Raw genomic sequence first — 19,803 nt, 5'->3', positions numbered from 1 at the left:
GGGCTACGGAAGGGCATATTGGCTCGTGGCCTGTTCCACGGGAAGATCGGATGGAGGAATCTGGCTGCATTCGGGGACGGTCCCCAGACAGAGGGAAAAAAGACAATTCCTCAAAAGTAACACCGAAGGCCTGGGGTGGTTGTGTGACGCCCTGGACTAGCCAGGTAGTCACATACATAACAACATACACACACCCCACCCTAGACAGTAACAACAGGCAACCAAAAACCCTTGTTGCCTCCCTCCAGGGTCTGATGTCCACACCAGGTGGGGTGGAGCCAGGCGGTTGGCCCCACCCACCGAGGAGTTCACAGGCCTGGAGGCGGGAAAAGTGTCAGATGAGTTTTGGAGGTGAAAGTGAGAGGAGTAAACACTTCAGGTGTCTGGGCCGGAGCCCAGGCACTGACAGCAAGGTTGGCAGACGGTGGTGGCCGTCTGCAGGAGTTAGTGGAACTCCGGAGAGCCGTAAGGACCGGGGTCGGGCGTCGGCCCGCCGGTACCGGACCGGGGAACAGAGTGAAGCTAAGCACACAGGCAGGGCCATCAGACCCCGACCAGGCTTGGAGCCGCCGTCAATAGTCAAATCCGAATGTGACAGGAAACCCCTGGGGTTTCCTAACAACCAAGTCCCGATTGAAGGCAACAGTCCACCCAGAGAGGATATACAGCCTCCGCCACAGGCTAGAGATCCAAGGGCCAGCGCCTGTGGGCAAAATGGGCTCCTACGGCACCTATACGCCGGAGAGCGGACTACCGGTGGCCAACCACAGGAGTCAGAACATTTCTAAAAGGTGCAGGGAAAGACAGCCACCATCAGCCGTCCGGGGAGAGCACAACAACAACACTGCAGCCGGCTGCGGGACCCGTCCATCCGGCCATTTTGGTTTACCAGAGACTCTGTCATTGATTGTTTGAGTGAGTACACCAGTGCCGTCCGGCACCGCGCCGCACTGTCCCTGCAACCCTGCACCCCAGCCATCCAGCCTCCCCGTTACACCACCGGGCCCCGGGATCACCAACCCCCTACCCACGGATGGGACAACATCCTAGCTGCACCCTACCATCTCTCCCGGGATCCCCGTTACCAGCAGCAGTGGTGCCATCATCACCACGTCCCGTGGGTGGCGTCACGAAGAATCTCCCTAAACATACCACCCCCTTTTCACTCACGGGTGAGGAGCGCTGCTCGAGTCCCCGAGTCCGGTCCACCGCTCGAGCCACCGAGCAGCAGCAGCAGAAGCCCCGGACCCGAGCGTGGCGAGCGCGTCCCCTCCGCCCGCGACAACTTGGCGTCACAAACAGGATAGAACCGATCTACCTACCGGTAGAAATGTGCCTTGCAGTCTCCGCCGGCGGCGTCCGGCCGAAAAATTTGAAGCGCCGCCATCTTTGGCGCGAAGATTTCCCGCTCGAGCGTCTTCCCTGAGCAGGGAAGGCACGAAAGCGAAGTCCCACCCCCTGAAGAGGGAAGTGCTAAAGAGAACCAAGGGGGGCGGGTGAAAGCCTGCCTAATGTAGCCGAGGGCATAAAAAGCGGGGACGCCAGGACTCTGCAAATATACGGTTCCTGGAAGCCTGCCAGCAAGCATGTCCGTCCCGTCCGGTGATGCCGAAATTCCCGAGCCCACGCCAGGAACGGCGGCATGGGTGGAAGCCCGGACCGCACAAATGTGCTGCCGCCTGCAAAATCAGATCCGGTTCTTGATGGAGCACTGGGTGGCTGAGATGGAGGAAGTAGCGGCGGCCGTGCGGAGACGCGAGGTGGAGGCAGTGTTGGAGGAGCGGGTAAGCGACCCACACCCCTGTGTCCGAGAAGGACCGGTCGCTGCGGCCGAGGTGCCCGGTCTGCATCTGCTCACCCTTCTGTCTCCCCCACCATCCATACCGGTTGCTGTTGCCCCTCCACTCGGCCCGCTACCCCCAACATCGGTAGCGGAATCTAACCTGCCCGCCTCGGAGGACCGGCCTGTGGGCGTTGACTGGAGACGGCCCGTACCGATTCCACTGCCGTGGAAGGTCCCTATGGAGGTTCCCGTCCGTGGAGCGAAGCCGTCGTCCCCGGAGTCAGCCGCACCCGAGACCGTCCCGGCCCCGGCCGTCCGCCCGGCCGTGGAAAAACAAGCCACTGCGGGCCCGAAGGCCCAACCGGTGAGGCCAGCTGTCCCTGAATCCCACGCCTCGGCTGAGGCTGCGCCGGGCCGCCACTGCAAAGCAGCAGTCCAGGCCACGTCACCGCAGGACCCCCACAAGAGAGTACCGGTTGTGGCCGGTGTGGGCGCAGTCCAGCGGGGCCCGACCCGAGCGCAGGGGTATGCCAACACCCCTTACTGGGACAGGGGGCCAAGCCAGTTGGGCCGAGAAATTGCCGCCAGGGAGCAGCAGAGGGCCGAAGTGATGGCGCGAGTTATCAAGGAGAAAGACGCTCTCCGCAATGCCACCTTTCAGGTGCGGGGCCCGGTGTATGAAGGCCAAGTCCGGCAGTTTGACCCACAAAGAGGGTTCGGCTTTATTGCTTTATTTATGAACCGGGCCTGGAGACCCGAAGTGTTTGTGGCTCGCCGCGACATGAACTCGCACCTCCCAATGGGCCACCCAGGTCGTGATCTGTTGCCAGGCGACCTGGTGACCTACACCCGACACTGAGGGGAGAGGGGCTGGTTCGCCCTGGACGTTAAACAGAGGGAAAGCCGCAGTGTGCAGATGCAGCCCCAGCCCCCTCCTCCACCGTGCCGTCCGGATATCGAGCTGGAGGAGGTCCTTGATGAGTGTGACCTCAAGTAGTGGCAGCGGTCCTCCGTTGCAACCAAGTTGTCCTCGTTGGGACCCTCAGCACTTTGAATGAACACAAATCAAACCGAGTTTTCATCTGATTGTCTACCATGAGTATCCCGGCCGTTGCCGGCAAGTTGTCCCCGGAGGGACCCTATGTGTTTTACCGCCCACATGAGAAACTGCTCATGAACATGGCCGAGAACTGGCAGGCCACCCACGAACTTGTGGGCTTGTAAATAGTTTGGTGGGCTGGTTTCCGTCCGTGCCGCCTTCGGAGAGGCAGATTGGAGGAAGGGCCCGTAGCAGAGGAGGCTGGGGTCCGGGGCCATCCTCCGGGGGTCAGGGGTCCCCCTGGACGTGGGGTCCCCTGAAGTGACAGCCGGGTGCGAGACACTTCCCGCTCGGATAACCTAGACCTGGACTGGGGTAAAGGGGTGCTGCCTGTTTCTTAGGGGCAGCACCAAGGTTTAGGTTATTTGGGTGGGGGAGCGGATGACCACGAACCCGTCCGTTTAATAAAAATGTTCAATATTTGAAACGTTAAAGCACTGCACCTCCCGTAAGGGAAGACTTGAAAATATACGTATGTTGAATGTTTTCATATGTTAATTTATCTTTTACAGTTTGAAAAATAAAACCGGCGATGGACGGGCAGCCCACGGACGGTCTGCATTTTACCAAGGGGGATTGTGACGCCCTGGACTAGCCAGGTAGTCACATACATAACAACGTACACACCCCCCACCCTAGACAGTAAGGCTATGTGCGCACTAGAAATGTGAAGTTTCTCAAGAAAATTTCTTGAGAAACTTCTGCCAGTGAAAGATTTCCGGACCTGCGGAAAAAATCCGCACCAAATCCGCATGCGGTTTTGCCGCGGATTTGCCGCGGATTTACCGCGGATTTACCGCGGATTTACCGCAGGTTTGTCCCTGCAATAAATAATAAAGATAATCGATAGACAGATAATGGATAGAGGGAAAGATGGATAGATGAATAGATGAATAGATAGATAGATAGAGGGATAGATGGATAGATAGATAGAGGGATAGATGGATAGATAGATAGATAGATAGAGGGATAGATAGAGGGATAGATAGATAGATAGATAGATAGATAGATAGATGAGAAAAACCTATATAATGTCCCACCTCCCTGCATTTTCTAAGCTGGCACCCTTTAGTGACTTTCATGTGGCACTAAAGGGTGCTTAGCCTTGTATTTAGCCATAAAATAAATAAATAATTAAAAAAAAACGACGTGAGGTCCCCCCATTTTTTGTAGCCAGCTAGGGTAAAGCAGACGGCTGCAGCCTGCAGACCACCGCTGGCAGCTTCACCTTGGCTGATAATCCAAAACAGTGGGCACCCCACACTGTTATTTTAAATTATATAAATAATTTAAAACAAAAAACGTGCGGTCCCCCCCATATTGGATCACCAGCCAAGGTAAAGCGGACAGCTGGGGTCTGATATTTTCAGACTAGGGAGGTCCACTGTTATTGGACACTCCCCAGCCTAAAAATAGCAGGCCGCAGCCGCCCCAGAAGTGGCGCATTCATTAGACGTGCCAATCCTGGCGCTTTGCCCCAGCTCATCCCGCGCCCTGGTGCGTTGGCAAACGGGGTAATATATGGGGTTGATGCCAGATGTGTAATGTCACCTGGCATCAAGCCCTGGGGTTGGTGAGGTCAGGCGTCTATCAGATACCCGACATCACCAACCCAGTCAGTAATAATTAAAAAATAGACAACAAAAAAAGTTTTATTTGAAAAAACACTCCCCAAAACATTCCCTCTTTAACCAATTTATTGAAAAGAGCACAATCAATTCCACGTCCGGCGTAATCCAATAAGGGGGGGGGGGTACGGCGATCCATACCATAGTCGCTGTCCCAGTCAATGAAGAACAGAATGTTCCCCATTGGCTGGGAGAGCAATGCAGTGACCTGAGCTAACATCAATAGGTCAGCTCAAGTCACTGCAGGGGATGACGAGCGCTGCCATCAGGAGCATAGATGAGATCATTACCTTCTGTGATCATCTCCTGTACTGCTGACGTCAGCGCTGTCACTGACTTCTATGCCCGCCGCGTTGTCAGAAGTATCGCGAGAGCCCGTGACGTCACCGCTAGTGACAGTCTCGGGCCGCTCGCGAGACGGGCATAGACAGCAGTGACCACGGTGACGTCAGGAGGCAGGAGATCGTCACAGCAGGTAATGATCTCACCTCCTGACAGCAGCGATCGTCATCCCCGCGGCTCCCAGCACTGCAGGGTGTCAGTGTCTGCCTGCGCTGCCGCGTGACAGGCTGCTGACACTGCGGGCAGACACTGACACCCTGCAGTGCAGGCAGCCGCGAGGCCGGAGCAGGACACAGACTGCACGGGCACCTGGAGGTCGCACGGAAGTGCTTCTGTGCGGTGTCCAGGGAGTGCGACGTCTGTGTTTACTCTGCTCCGCTTCCTCTTCCTGGCATAATGACATCGCTTCCTGCAAAACCGCAGGCAGCGATGAGCATTCCCGCAGGTAATTCGCGGCTATTCCGGTGGTATACCGCACATCATTGCTACCTGCGGAATACCCCCGGAATACCGCAGGTACCTGCGGAAATTAATGGACATGCACATTTTCTCAAGAAAGTTTCTCGAGAAAATTTTCTCAAGAAATTTTCTTGAGAAAAATCCGCACAGTGCGCACAGCTATTTTTTTTTCTCATTGAATTTCATGGGAAATGTCTGCACAAAGATTGCAGACATTTCTCAAGAAATTTCCGGGGCAAATCCGCGGGTAAATCCGCAGGTAAAAAGCTCTAGTGCGCACATAGCCTAACAACAGTCAACCAAAAACCCTTGTTGCCTCCCTCCAGGGTCTGATGTCCACACCAGGTGGGGTGGAGCCAGGCGGTTGGCCCCACCCACCGAGGAGTTCACAGGCCTGGAGGCAGGAAAAGTGTCAGATGAGTTTTGGAGGTGAAAGTGAGAGGAGTAAACACTTCAGGTGTCTGGGTCGGAGCCCAGGCACTGACAGCAAGGTTGGCAGACGGTGGTGGCCATCTGCAGGAGTTGGTGGAACTCCGCAGAGCCGTAAGGACCGGGGTCGGGCATCGGCCCGCCGGTACCGGACCGGGGAACAGAGTGAAGCTAAGCACACAGGCAGGGCCATCGGACCCCGACTAGGCTTCGAGCCGCCGTCAATAGTCAAATCCGAATGTGACAGGAACCCCAGGGGTTTCCTAACAACCAAGTCCCGATTGAAGGCAACAGTCCACCCAGAGAGGATATACAGCCACCGCCACAGGCTAGAGATCCAAGGGCCAGCGCCTGCGGGCAAAACGGGCTCCTACGGCACCTATACGCCGGGGAGCGGACTACCGGTGGCCAACCACAGGAGTCAGAACATTTCTAAAAGGTGCAGGGAAAGACAGCCACCATCAGCCGTCCGGGGAGAGCACAACAACAACACTGCAGCCGGCTGCGGGACCTGTTCATCCGGCCGTTTTGGTTTACCAGAGACTCTGTCATTGATTGTTTGAGTGAGTACACCAGTGCCGTCCGGCACCGCGCCGCGCTGTCCCTGCAACCCTGCACCCCATCCAGCCTCCCCGTTACACCACCGGGCCCCGGGATCACCAACCCCCTACCCACGGAGGGGACAACATCCTAGCTGCACCCTACCATCTCTCCCGGGATCCCCGTTACCAGCAGCGGTGGTGCCATCATCACCACGTCCCGTGGGTGGGGTCATGAACAATCTCCCCAAACATACCACCCCCTTTTCACTCATGGGTGACGAGCGCTGCTCGAGTCCCGGGTCCGGTCCACCGCTCGAGCCACAGAGCAGCAGCAGCAGAAGCCCCGGACCCGAGCGTGGCGAGCGCGTCCCCTCCGCCCGCGACAGTTGCAAGCGCCCAGAGCCACAACCTGCCACAGATCCCCTGTGAAGAGGGCAAGATACAACTGCGGTTAGCCCCCTTTGTTCAGGTCCTGTGGTGGAGGCCAAGACCAGCACAGCTACAACGGTCAAGACTAGGAAGACAGTCAGGAAAGAGACACATGAGGGGTGCACCGGTATTGACCTCTGAACTACCCGGGATCGGCGGAGGCACCTGACAGTGGATCCCAGCATACTGTGGGCAACCGGACAGCTGCCGAATTGAGACTAACTTGTGAGTAAAGATCTTAACTGCAAGTCCTGTGTCGTCTGCTTTATCTTGCACTGCATCTACAACACCATAGACTTTACCAAGCACAAAAGGTTGCCCCGGGGTCCCCGCTCTACCTGTGGAGAGCAAGAAACACCTTAGCTGCCATAACATCAGCCCCGGAGGTCCCTTCCAGCAGCTGCGGCTCTATAGCTGCAAATTACCACAGGTGGCGTCACGAATCTTATATAAACTTTAACACTATCATCACCCCAATATTGCCACATCATTAACTGACTCCACCAGGGTCACGGAATCGGGCCCTGCCACCGCTGACTACCCCGGACTACCCCGGCCCGACACCGAGTCACCTAAGGCCCTGGGGTGGGTGAGTCAGAGGTATCTATAAGACACCTCCATTACTGTCCATTACTGGCAAGTATAGAGTTATAAAACATACAGACACTAGAAAAAAAAAAAAGTTTATTTGAATAAAGACTCCCCCCCCCACACCAATTTATGAAGTTTCGACATAATCCAAAGTGTAGTGTCCCACGACGCTCTTCGATTCCTATGGAGCTTTTTTCTCAGAACGAGGCTTCACATGTCACTCCCGGTCAGTGAGACATTCCGTGCCTGCCGCTACCGGGAGTGACCTATTTAGCTTAGTTTTCAGAATAAAGCTCCATAGGAATCAATGGATGTCGTGAGATCCCTTTACAAACGCAAATATATCAAATGTGTATTTTTTATTTATTTTATTTAATTGTTTTAATGTTATTATCAGTGTAGTGCCTGCAGTAGACTGTAAAGTTAGGTTATCAATATCAAACTAGTGGACAGCCCCTCTAAAGCGGGGTTTACACGCTACGATATCGTTAATGAATTATCGTCGGGGTCACGGTGTTTGACGCACATCCGGCTTCATTAACGATATCGCAGCGTGTGACACCTTTGAGCGACCTTAAACGATCGCAAAAGCGGTCAAAATCGTTTGCTGCGGAGAAGTCGTCCTGAAACAAAAAATCATTTAATGCTTATTAGCGATGTTGTTCCTCGTTCCTGCGGCAGCACACTTCGCTGTGTGTGACACCGCAGGAGCGACGAACATCTCCTTACCTGCTTCCACCGGCAATGCGGAAAGAAGGAGGTGGGCGGGATGTTAAATCCCGCTCATCTCCGCCCCTCCATTTCTATTGGACGCCTGCCGTGTGACGTCGCTGTGACGCCACACGAACCGACCCCTTAGAAAGGAGGCGCTTCGCTGGCCAGAGTGACGTTGCAGAGCAGGTATGTGCATGTGACGCTGCCGTAGCGATAATGTTCGCTACGGCAGTGATCACACAATATTGCACGTACGACGGAGGCGGTTGCTATCGCGCTCGACATCGCTAGCCGATGCTAGCAATATCGCAGCGTGTAAACCCCGCTTAAGTCTTTGTGTACAGGGAGTATTGTCTTGGGCGAGTTATATCATTCATTGTCTAAGAATACAGTTAGGCTGCAAGAATATGCCCTAGTATCTTCTAATCAGCAGACAGACAGTAGGGTTTTTTGATGCAAGGGGGCACAGAGGGGGTGGAATTTGTAAACTCCCAAAGTTTCCTGTTATGCTGTATATATAAAAGGAAGACGCACAGTGATGCAAAGGCAGTTTTAGGGTTGTAAAGAAGAGAAGCTATACTAATGCCTGCTTTACACGAGTCGATCTATCGTGCGATAGCACGAGCGATCGTACCCGCCCCCGTTTTTGCGTCACGGGCAAATCGCTGCCCATGGCGCACAAACTCGTTTAACCCCCGTCACATTCACTTACCTTCCGGATGACCTCGCTGTGGGCGACGAACGTCCACTTCCTGAAGTGGGAGGGATGTTCGGCGTCACAGCGACGTCACACGGCAGCCGGCCAATATAAGCAGAGGGGTGGAGATGAGCGGGATGTAAACATCCCGCCCACCTCCTTCCTTCCACATAGCCGGCAGGTGCCGCGGGACGCAGGTAAGCTGTGTTCATCATTCCCGTGGTGTCACACAGAGTAACGTGTGCTGCCACAGAAACGATGAACAACCGACGCCATTAAAAATAAACGATATTTTAAAACTAAACAACGAGTACACGACTCTCGATTTGTGAGCGATACTGCCGGATGTGCGTCACGAAAACCGTGACCCCGACGACACATTACACGATAGCTCGTCTCGTGTAAAGCAGGCATTAGTATCTTGCAATATATATAAATTCATATATCGTATCTGATTGAATTTTTTCTCAATGTTACAAAAGTTACAAAATAAAAAAAGTACCGTAAATGTACTTACAGCAGCTACTAAACTATTTTCTGTGATAAATGTAACACACAGCAGAGGTAAATTATCAGTTATTAGAGTAGTTACCCTGAAAAACAAGGAAAAACAGTGAATGGATTAGCTGGGAAAACAAACTACACAAATAGTACAGCATGTTGGTCATGTCTGTATGTGTCAGGCACATAACATTTTGCATTTAGTACAATCTACATCAGAGGTCTGAAACACGCGGCCCGCGGGCTGCATGCGGCCGGGCGGCCCGCAGGGCCGTGGACCCGGCAAAAATGGCGGCCGGTGCAGGGGGTGTAGCCGCTAGCGCTTTATTTCAGCTGACCGTTTTGCCGATGCTGCGCACAGTCAAGTTCTCGCCAATCAGAGGCAAGCACCTGCTGCTTATGACCTCAGCTGCTTGCCTGTGATTGGCCAGTGGCTGTTGTGCAGCGAGAACTTGGCTCTGCGCGTACCGGCAGAACGTTCAGCGGATGACAGGTGAGAAGAATGTTAAAGAATTGTGACGAATGAAGAATGTGAAGAATGTGAAGAATTGGTGTGTGTGTGTGTGTGTGTGTGTGTTTCTGTTGCTAGCTGAGGCTGCACAGGGTGTGTATGTGTGTTTGTTGCTAGCTGAGGCTGAACAGAGTGTGTTGCTAGCTGAGGCTACAGAGGGTGTGTGTGTGTGTGTGTGTGTGTGTGTATGTTGCTAGCGGAGGCTGAACAGAGTGTGTGTGTGTGTTTCTGTTACTAGCTGGAGCTGCACAGTCTGTGTGTGTGTGTGTGTGTGTGTGTGTGTCAGGATACGACATTACTACAAGAAGGGATCCTGCATGGGGCACATTACTACAAGAAGGGGTCCTGCATGGGTCACATTACTACAAGAAGGGATCCTGCATGGGGCACATTACTACAAGAAGGGGTCCTGCATGGGTCACATTACTACAAGAAGGGATCCTGCATGGGGCACATTACTACAAGAAGGAGTCCTGCATGGGGCACACTACTACAAGAAGGGATCCTGCATGGGGCACATTACTACAAGAAGGAGTCCTGCATGGGGCACACTACTACAAGAAGGGATCCTGCATGGGGCACATTACTACAAGAAGGAGTCCTGCATGGGGCACATTACTACAGAAAGGGGTCTTGCATTGGGTACATTACTACAAGAAGAGGACCTGCATGGGGCATATTACTACTGGATGGAACTAAGGATGAGCACATTTTTACAGAATGGGGAACAAGATGGGGCACATTACTACAAGATGTTGCCCACAATTACTATGTGGTGCTAATTGTAAAACTGTATTACTTACAAAAAGGGGATAAGATGTAAAAAAAAATGTGTGTGTGTGTGTGTGTGTGTGTGTATATACACACACACAAAAGTGCACATTTTTCATTATAAACAAATAAAAAAAAAATGTTCAAAAACAGTGATCCAAGGGTGTATAGAAAGAAAAAAATGGTACCACTAACAATGTCACTTTGTCCTGAAAAGAAGGCCCCTCAAATTATTTTTTTTCTATTTGCGGCCTATACACCTAGTCGAGTTTGAGACCCCTGATCTACATTATACTGTACCCATTGATTCCCAATTGAGGTGGTGCGACAATCCGGAAAAGAATGTTTTTATTATATTAAGTATATTTTTATATTTGGGGGCACAGTAATTATTTTCTATATTAACGGACATTGTATATGTATTTTAATGTATTTGATAGAGGTGTCCATTAGTATATTTTTTTGCCAGGGGTGCCCCAAGGCTAAAAAGTTGTGAAACTGCTATGCCCGGTAAATTAGGTGTGACTTTTGTAAGTAAATGTCTAAAAAGGGTGCCATATTCTTACCTCATCTTCTTTGTAGCATCGACAATACATATGGTGCTGTCATGGCTGACCCAGGCCATACGGTCCCCACTGTGAGAAAAGCTCACACTGTGAACCCAACCACAGCTGCTACTGGACTCAAACATCAGCTCACCAAAGGGCATCTTGGAACCCCATGGAGTCGGAGCTGGACGCTCTTCTACCTCCTTAATATATGATGAAAAAATCCTGTGAAGAAGACACAAACGTGACATTAACAGAAACTCACCTTTCACTCAATGTTTGCAACTAATTTAAAAGGTAATCTGTCAGCAGGTTTTCACCATCCCCCCGCCACACTATTTATATGTCCATGTAGCTCTTTCAAATACAAGCTGAGTAGAACCTTTACATGACCAGTCCATTCATCTCTTGCTGAGACATCTGAGTTTGAATTGATATGTAAATAAGGCTGCAAATCTGATGTCTCTGTCACTCCAGCTCTATTCCTGGACCAACACCGCCTTCTCCTGCCAGACTGACAGCCTCCATGCTCAGTGACTTCAAGAATGAGGAGGCAACACTGGGCAGGGAATAGAGCTTGAGTGGCAAAGGCTTCGGATCTATAAATAGTTCTTCTCTTCAGCCATATTTGCATATCAATGGAAAAATGGACTGACAATGTAAAGGTATGGCTGAACTTATCTTTGAAAGCTATATGGAACCAAATAGTTTGTAGTGTGAAATCCTGCTGACAGAGTCCCTTTAATGCTTTTAAGATTCATTAAATCAGTTAACAATACTACCCCCAACATTAAGCTGGGTTCACACTAAGCGACAGCGATAACGACGTCGCTGTTACGTCACCATTTTCTGTGACGTAACAGCGACCTTGTAAGTCGCTGTTATGATCGCTGCTTAGCTGTCAAACACAGCGACGCAGCAGCGATCATAACGTCGCTGTGCTACATGTGCAGAGAGCAGGGAGCCGCGCTTAGCGCTGGCTCCTTGCTCTCCTAGGTACAGTACACATCGGGTTAATTAACTCGATGTGTACTGCAGCTACATGTCACAGTGCAGAGAGCAGGGAGCCGCGCGCACTGCTTAGCGCTGGCTCCTTGCTCTCCTTGCTACAGTATACATCGGGTTAATTACCCGATGTGTACTGCAGCCACATGTGCACAGAGCAGGAGCCGGCGCTGGCAGCAAGGGCGGAGGCTGGTAACGAAGGTAAATATCGGGTAACCAGGGAAAGGTCTTCCCTTGGTTACCCGATGTTTACAGTGGTTACAGCTTTCCGCAGCTTCCAGACGCCGGCTCCTGCTCCCTGCTCGCTTCATTTCGTCGCTCTCTCGCTGTCACACACAGCGATGTGTGTGTCACAGCGGGAGAGTGACGACCAAAAAATGAAGCTGGACATTCAGCAACGACCGGCGACCTCACAGCAGGAGCCAGGTCGTTGCTGGATGTCACACACAGCGACAGCGACGGGACGTCGCTGCAACGTCACAGGAAATGGTGACGTAGCAGCGACGTCGTTGTCGTTGTCGCTGTGTGTGACACCAGCTTTAGAGTAAGTCATCCTTGAATGTACTCACTTTTCATGCTAGTTTTACTCTGTCTTTGAGCACTCAATATTTTACTTCTAATATCTTTATACTTCTCTGTTCTTAACACAGGAAAGGATTTTTAACCCTTTCCCAACATAGGATGTAACTTTACATGCTATGTTAGGTCCCCATATAGCAGAGGTCCCCAACCTTTCTGACCTAAAGAGCAAATTCAGCTCTGACAGAGGGTTTGAGCCAAATTTAGCTCCCACTCCCCAAATAAGTGCCAGAATTAACATGTATGACGGTGACAAGGGGAAGAAGGACAGGCAGGCAGTCAGGGGCGGGAATAAATGGCAAGACCCAACCCACATATTCCCTTCCTGTTGCAGCAATCAGTCAAATAGCAGTGCATTGCTGGAACTTTACTTGCACATACTTCTGAAATAAAACCGCTAATCTCAGAACAAATGGTTTGGTTACATTCAGCATCCTAGTATCAGTATAACACTGGCTTTACTTTATATATGAAAATCCTGATGGTTGGTTCTCTAACTTTTGTTTTCAACCTATGCAACTTTTTTCACCAATTCACTGCATTTGGATTTTTTTGCCCATTTTACAGTACATTAGGGTGTTTCATTTTGTATGGTAAAAATGAAAATGTCAAAGTTTTGCAGACTTTGCTTACGCCCGATTCTCGCTAATGTAAAAAGTATATATGCCAAATATCAAGACGATCGAACAATATTTAGAGGTTGAACACTTTTATCAGTTTAATAAAAGCACGCAAAAAACAGATTTTCAATGTTAAGCTTTTTTTATTAGAAATTCAAACAATTAAAAACTTAAGGTCCCTTTACACACAGCGACATCGCTAGCGATGTCGCTAGAGAAAGCACCCGCCCCCGTCGGTTGTGCGTCACGGGCAAATTGCTGCCCGTGACGCACAACATCGCTAAGAACGGTCACATGTACTTACCTGCCTAGCGACGTCGCGGTGGTCAGCGAACCGCCTCCTTTCTAAGGGGGCGGTTCGTGCGGCGTCACAGCAACATCACTAAGCGGCCGCCCAATAGAAGTGGAGGGACGGAGATGAGCGGGCGGAACATCCCGCCCACCTCCTTCCTTCCTCATTGCCGGAGGCTTCAGGTACGGTGATGTTCCTCGTTCCTGGGGTGTCACACGTAGCGATGGGTGCTGCCGCAGGAACGACGAACAACCTGCGTCCTGCAACAGCAATGATAATTGGGAATAGAACGACGCGTCAACGATCAACAATTAGGTGAGTAATTTTGATCGTTAACGCACGTTCATGAGTTTCACACGCAACAACGTCGCTAACGAGGCCGGATGTGCGTCACGAATTCCGTGACCACAACGACATCTCGTTAGCGATGTCATTGCGTGTAAAGCGACCTTTAGAATAATAGTGACAATAAACAGTAACATTGATAGGCAGTATCATACGTATTAAATGATTTACACTAATGTGGTGTGAAAGATGCTATAAATATATATGATAAACGTGATCAAAGTGTGAAACCCCTAAATATTAATCAATTTTGCTAAAAAATTTTACATGGATCTTTTAGATGAGTTGGACCAAGGATTAAAGCAAAGACATGAAAATCTTAACTTCAGAAAAATGGAATACCCTACAGTACATTATACAGTATAATAAAGGGTGTTAATGAAACCTCATCTTGCAAAAAACAAACCCCCATTCAGCTTTGTAGATGGAAAAATAAAACAAAGTTATGGCTCTTGGAAGAAGAAACAAGAGGGGCAAAAAAAAAAAAAAAAATTAAAATTGGACTAGATAGGAAGGGGTTAATAATAAGTAAATGGCAAAATTCCTTGTTTTTACAATTTTAACTATTACTATGAGAATAACCTAGTAGACTCTTTGTAATCATGAAGATACGTGATATGGATGTGTGGCGGGGGCTCAGAAGCGGAGCCTGCTTTATATCGAGCAGATACCAACTGTGTTACACAGCCAGCACGTACCTGTAACAGCGGTGGCCAGAATGCATTTTGATCTTTACTGTTAAGTATTTAAATGCAGCTGCAATATCTGCCAACATCATTTAAATGCATAACATGCCAAGGAGGGATGCAAATGGGTTACCATTGCAGTTGGGACCTACTGAAGACTACTATGGTGGCCATATTGCTGAACCCTATATGGCTATAGCTGAATGGCAATTTAGCTATACACCACATTGTAGTACTATTACAGTATATAGTATAAGTGATCAAGCAATCATGTGTTCAAGTCCCCTGACAATTAAAAAAAAAAGTTCTTAAAAAAACTTTTAAAAGCCTTCCTCCTTTCCAGTTTAATAAAAAACTAATAAACATACTTGGTATCACTACATCCGTGACAGTCCAATTTATGAACAAATAAATTTACTTAAACTATAAATTAATCACTGAACATAAGAACTAATTTTTAAAATGGAAGACTTGCAGTTTTTTGGTCACTACACTCATCAATAAAGAGCGATTAACAAATCATATATACTCCAAAATAGAATCTATAAAACCGCCAGCTCGTTACACAAAAGGCAGGCTCTCACACAAGTCCATCAACGGAAAATAAAAAACATACCACATGGCATTAAAAAAATGTTTCCCTATTTTTCAATGTATTGAAGGGTAAAAAAAAAAAAAATTTTATTCAAAATTACATCTCGTCCTGCAATAAAGCACGTCTTTATGCAATGTTGATGCAAAAAACAAAAAAAGATATGGATCTTAGAAAAAGAGTAGGAAAAAGTAGAGTAAAAATGGAAAATAAAATTGCCCAGTCCATGAAGCTCAGCTCTTCAATACTACAACATTCCTTTTGAACAAAATAATCCTATACTGCCTGGATAAGTAATTCTTTGATGTGTGATATATTGACCGGTGACATGGACCTTTTTTATGGACTACAGACACAAGCGCTGCCAGCTGAGGGCACATCTGGGCATGTTTTGGAAGTTCTGTCATTTTGCTGAAGCTGCCCTGAAGACATTTTTTGTCCTGTAGATTAGCTTCACTTGAAAATGGAAATGATAATGAAATGTTTACAAGTATTGCAACGTGGACTCATCGTCACCGCAAATACAATTCTCTTACCTGCTCTTAAAATCACTGGAGCCTGCAGCCAGGAGGACATTGTTGGGATGCCAGTCCAAGCTCAGGACAGTGGAGCGGATTGGCTTCTTGATGTGCTTGCAGACCCACCTATGATAAAACATACAGAACGTTACATGATAGGGCAGAGTTTGAATATGTGAATGTAACTAAGATTTTTTTTCCATTTAGTGGAAGCAAACAGATTTTGAAACATTGAGACACAACGTACAAGGTGGCTATAAAATAACCTAAGGTGTTTGGAGACGTGTGCAGACTGACCCATTAGACAGAATTGGCTGAAAATTGGTATGTATGCTATTCAAGGCATGGGGAAACGGAAGGCATCTTAAAAAAAAAAAAAAAAATGTATACCAAAACTCCCCACCAGGTGAAAAAGTGGCACTGTACAGTGAGCGTGCCTTGCAACTCAGTCTGCAAGATGCCTGTTTCTCTGCCGAATCAAGCACGATTTTTTTATGAGAATGCCAGGAATGCTACAGGTGCACTGAGAGCCTTTCGTCGTTTGAAAGACCTTCACACATGTAGCGGTCCAATGGCTGTCAATTCGCTGAGACAGATTTTTTTTTCTTAGTGTTTTTCTGCATGTGAATAGTGAAATAGACAACTAAATATATACCAAATAAAGAGATAAAATATATTCACCAGTCATTTTCTTGTTCAAAATAACAGATTGATATGAGCCTGGAACCACTGCCCACTGCAAACTTATTTTCTTTTGGGGACCACTTCACGCATCGGGCAGCACGGTTGATCCTGAGTATGACAAGTGTTGGTTTCCAGGCATTGTTTCGCAGAGTCCAGACGTAGGCATTTCTATCAGTGCCACACGTCACAATACGATTACTCTCCGGAGCCCAATCTATGCCTAGGGTACAGAGCAAGAAAGATTTAGAAGTCAAGTCTTGTTTGTGTCTTCAAGGATACCTAGTTGTCACAACTGTCATATTATTACTGTAGACCACATGTACCACCCCGCGGCCTCGGCTGCGGCCGCCGAGCCGCTCGGGTCCGGGCTCGTGTGTGTCGGTGGCTCGAGAGCTTCCGGATCTGGGGGTCACATCGCTCTGCAAGGGGTGTAGCGGCGGTGCACACAGGGGGGGGGGGTTGTGGGGTGGTTGTGTTATACAGTTCGTGACGCCACCCACGGATTGTGGTGATGATGGACACCACCGCTGCGGTGAAGGTACGGGGGCTCCCGGGAGCGGTATAGTGGCGCAGCTTGGTGTTAACCCCTCCGTGGGTAGGGGCGGTGTGTCCCGGGGCCCGGTAGTGAGGTTGCAGGGCACAGGGTTGCGGTGCGGTGCCCAAGGGCACTGGTGTACTCACGATTAAACCACACAGAGTCCCTGGTAAACCAAACGGGGTGACGAATGGGGCCTGCAGCCTGCTGCAGTTTCTCCAGATAGGTTGGTAATGTCCGCCTTTCTCCTGCACCTGTATGTGATCTTGGCTACTGTGCCTGAGCACTGGTAGCCTGCTCCCCGGCGTATATGTGTCGTAGGAGCCCGTTTGCCCGCAGACGCTGGCCCTTGGATCTCTGGCCTCTGGCAGTGGCTCCTATCTGGATGGGTTGGGCTGTTGCCTTCAATCGGGACTTAGGTGGGAATGAACCCCTGAGGTCCAGACCGCAATCAGTTGATTCGACTATGGTGGTGGCTTATAGCCTAGTTCGGGGTCTGAGTACCCTGCCTGGTGCTCCAGTATCCAGTTAGCTCCCCGGTTCGGTTCCGGCGGGCCACTACCCTGTCCCGGTCCCTTACGGTTCCGCCGGTCGTATTCCCGGTCTCCTGCAGGCGGCCACTACCGTCTGCCTGCCTGACTGATCTGGGGTCCTAGGCTCCAACACAGGCCCCAAGCAGACCTGAGCTCCTCTCTCCCCTAACTTCACTCCTCACTAAATCTCCTTCTGTGTTTCCTGCCTCAGGCCAGCAGACTCCTTGGAGGGCATGTCTTTCCGCCTGACTCCGCCCACCTGGTGTGCCTGTCTGACTCTGAGGGAGGCAATCAGGTCTTTTGGTTGACTGGTGGTACCTGACTGGGGTGGGGGTGTATGTGGTGAGTGTAATGACCTGTGACCCCTGGAGTGTCCAGGGCGTCACACACAAACTGGAGAGCAGACCATTGTGGTGTGGCAAAAGGTTAATTAATCAGGCTCATGTCATTAAGGCAGATCTATCATTAAAACCTAAAAGTAATAATTAATTGAACAGAAAACAACTAGAACTTTGAAGCTAAAATTACTGTATTTAGATTTTATTGTGAAAATAGCAAAAAAAGGCTACAAAGCCAAAATATGCAAAACAACATAACCAGGTCATAGATGACAGTACAAGAACATGTTAGATAAAGGGGTTTCCAAGTTAAGAAATTTCATGAATGAGTTCCTCAGTGATATCATCAGTGATACATAAACCCAATCCATGAATATATAAGAACAGTCTTACCCATAATAAGATGTGCTATGTAAAGTGACCAGAAAACGTGTTACCTGAGGGGCAGTTTTGCTCATCCCTCTTGCTTCCTCTGGGGCTCTAATGACTACTCTCTTATTCCTTTAGGGTTAATGAGCTGAGGATGGTAACATGTGCTACCTCAATTCATGTGATTACCAAATGCAGGACAGGGCACCGCTGACTCAACAAATACTTTTTTTTATCCCCTAAGAACCATGTCCACTTTTGATGCTTTTTTATATCAAACAATAGGAAAAGAATAAATTCTCTTACCTGTGACTTGTCCATTGTGCTCTTTCAGCTCCTGAATTTTGGTCCATTTATCTCCATCCTTTTTGTAAATATGAACATCATGACTGTTCGGACAAAAGGCAACTTCTGGAAAAATGAAAACAGTTTTAATAAAAAAGTATCACCTATTACTCTTGATTCTTACCATGTCTACCTGTATAGTGGTGCATCATAAACACAGCTCATAGTTATTCTACATGGGCTGAAAATATTGCATGTAATAATTGGGCTAGGGTCACAATGGTGTTTTCACATCCCGTTTTCTATTCAGTTTTAAGAACGGACAAATGCCCCAAACAGATCCACTACATAAGTGATACAGCTAGAAGCAGAGTGACCCCATTAATCATTATGGGGTCTGTTTAAGTTCCATTAGGTGCCAGTTTTTAGAATGGAAAATATGTTCTCCATACTTAAAGGCAATCAGTCAGGTAGAAAACCACTGTTGCAGATATGGGGTTAATCTGCAGGTTAATAGCATTCTAACACCATGCAGTAGCCGCACTAAGAATACTACTGCTGGAAGGAAATTAACTTTAATCCTCCCAGCAGCTTCTGGCTTTCAGTCATAGGGGTTTCAGTCACCGTTCAGTGACTAGTGAGCGGCAGCTGTAACCACGACCACGGCACTGACTGACAGCCTGCTCAATATTGCATTAGTACATAGACGGCTGTCAGTCAGTGACGGGGAGGGTGGTTGCAGTTGATGCTCACCCCTATGACTGAAAACCCGAGGCTGCCAAGAGAATTAAAGTTAATTTCCTCCCAGCAGCAGGTCTCTCAATTTGATAGCCGCATAGTGTTCAAATGCTATTAAACTGTAGATTAACCCCATATCTGCACGTGAATAACGTTTCTTTATATGACAGATTCCCTGTAAATGAAGAAGCTTTTATTATAGGAATCCACTTGCTACGGTTTTCAACTATTAGACATTATTGGTCAAGAGATATATGAGCTTCTAAATTGTAAAAGGCCCCGGGATCAAATGAGAAAACACTTCATAGTTACATAGGTTGAAAAAGGACCTGGGTCCATCTAGTTCAACCTTCGTCCACCAATTATACATTTTCATATTTGAGTGCATCTTTTTTGTGGTCTTAAAAATGATCATCTAGGATTAGGTGCTGACAGTGATATAAAGTCTATGACAGAAGGGAAAACGTCTTTCGTACAAAGCCTTCTCCAGAGCATTGTTACATGTAAATTAAAATAAAAGAGTGTCTATCAACTTTCTTTACAGTTGAGTGGCGCCAGTTTATCAGCCCAGCAGTCCACTTTACTATGCCTTGCTTATACTAAAGATTGACTATGTGATAATGTATGGAGGACTGTTGCT

The 19,803-nt window shown here is 48.8% G+C and overlaps 1 protein-coding gene across 1 annotated transcript in view; it reads right to left on the bottom strand.

The window, feature by feature from the left end:
- Positions 1–19,803, bottom strand: part of ARPC1B (actin related protein 2/3 complex subunit 1B) — a 73,255-nt gene that overhangs the window by 11,683 nt on the left and 41,769 nt on the right. The window contains exons 3-7 of the mRNA XM_075319061.1: positions 18,447–18,551; positions 16,363–16,585; positions 15,700–15,807; positions 11,063–11,269; positions 9,231–9,306 (exon numbers count right to left, since the gene is read on the bottom strand). Coding sequence (XP_075175176.1) covers positions 9,231–9,306; positions 11,063–11,269; positions 15,700–15,807; positions 16,363–16,585; positions 18,447–18,551 — 719 coding nt within the window. The remainder of the gene's footprint in view (positions 1–9,230; positions 9,307–11,062; positions 11,270–15,699; positions 15,808–16,362; positions 16,586–18,446; positions 18,552–19,803) is intronic.

The sequence above is a fragment of the Anomaloglossus baeobatrachus genome, chromosome 7, assembly GCF_048569485.1.
Source record: "Anomaloglossus baeobatrachus isolate aAnoBae1 chromosome 7, aAnoBae1.hap1, whole genome shotgun sequence".
NCBI classification, from domain to species: domain Eukaryota; kingdom Metazoa; phylum Chordata; class Amphibia; order Anura; family Aromobatidae; genus Anomaloglossus; species Anomaloglossus baeobatrachus.
Note: the sequence above shows the minus strand (reverse complement) of the source record. Positions and strands in the feature narration are given on the sequence as shown.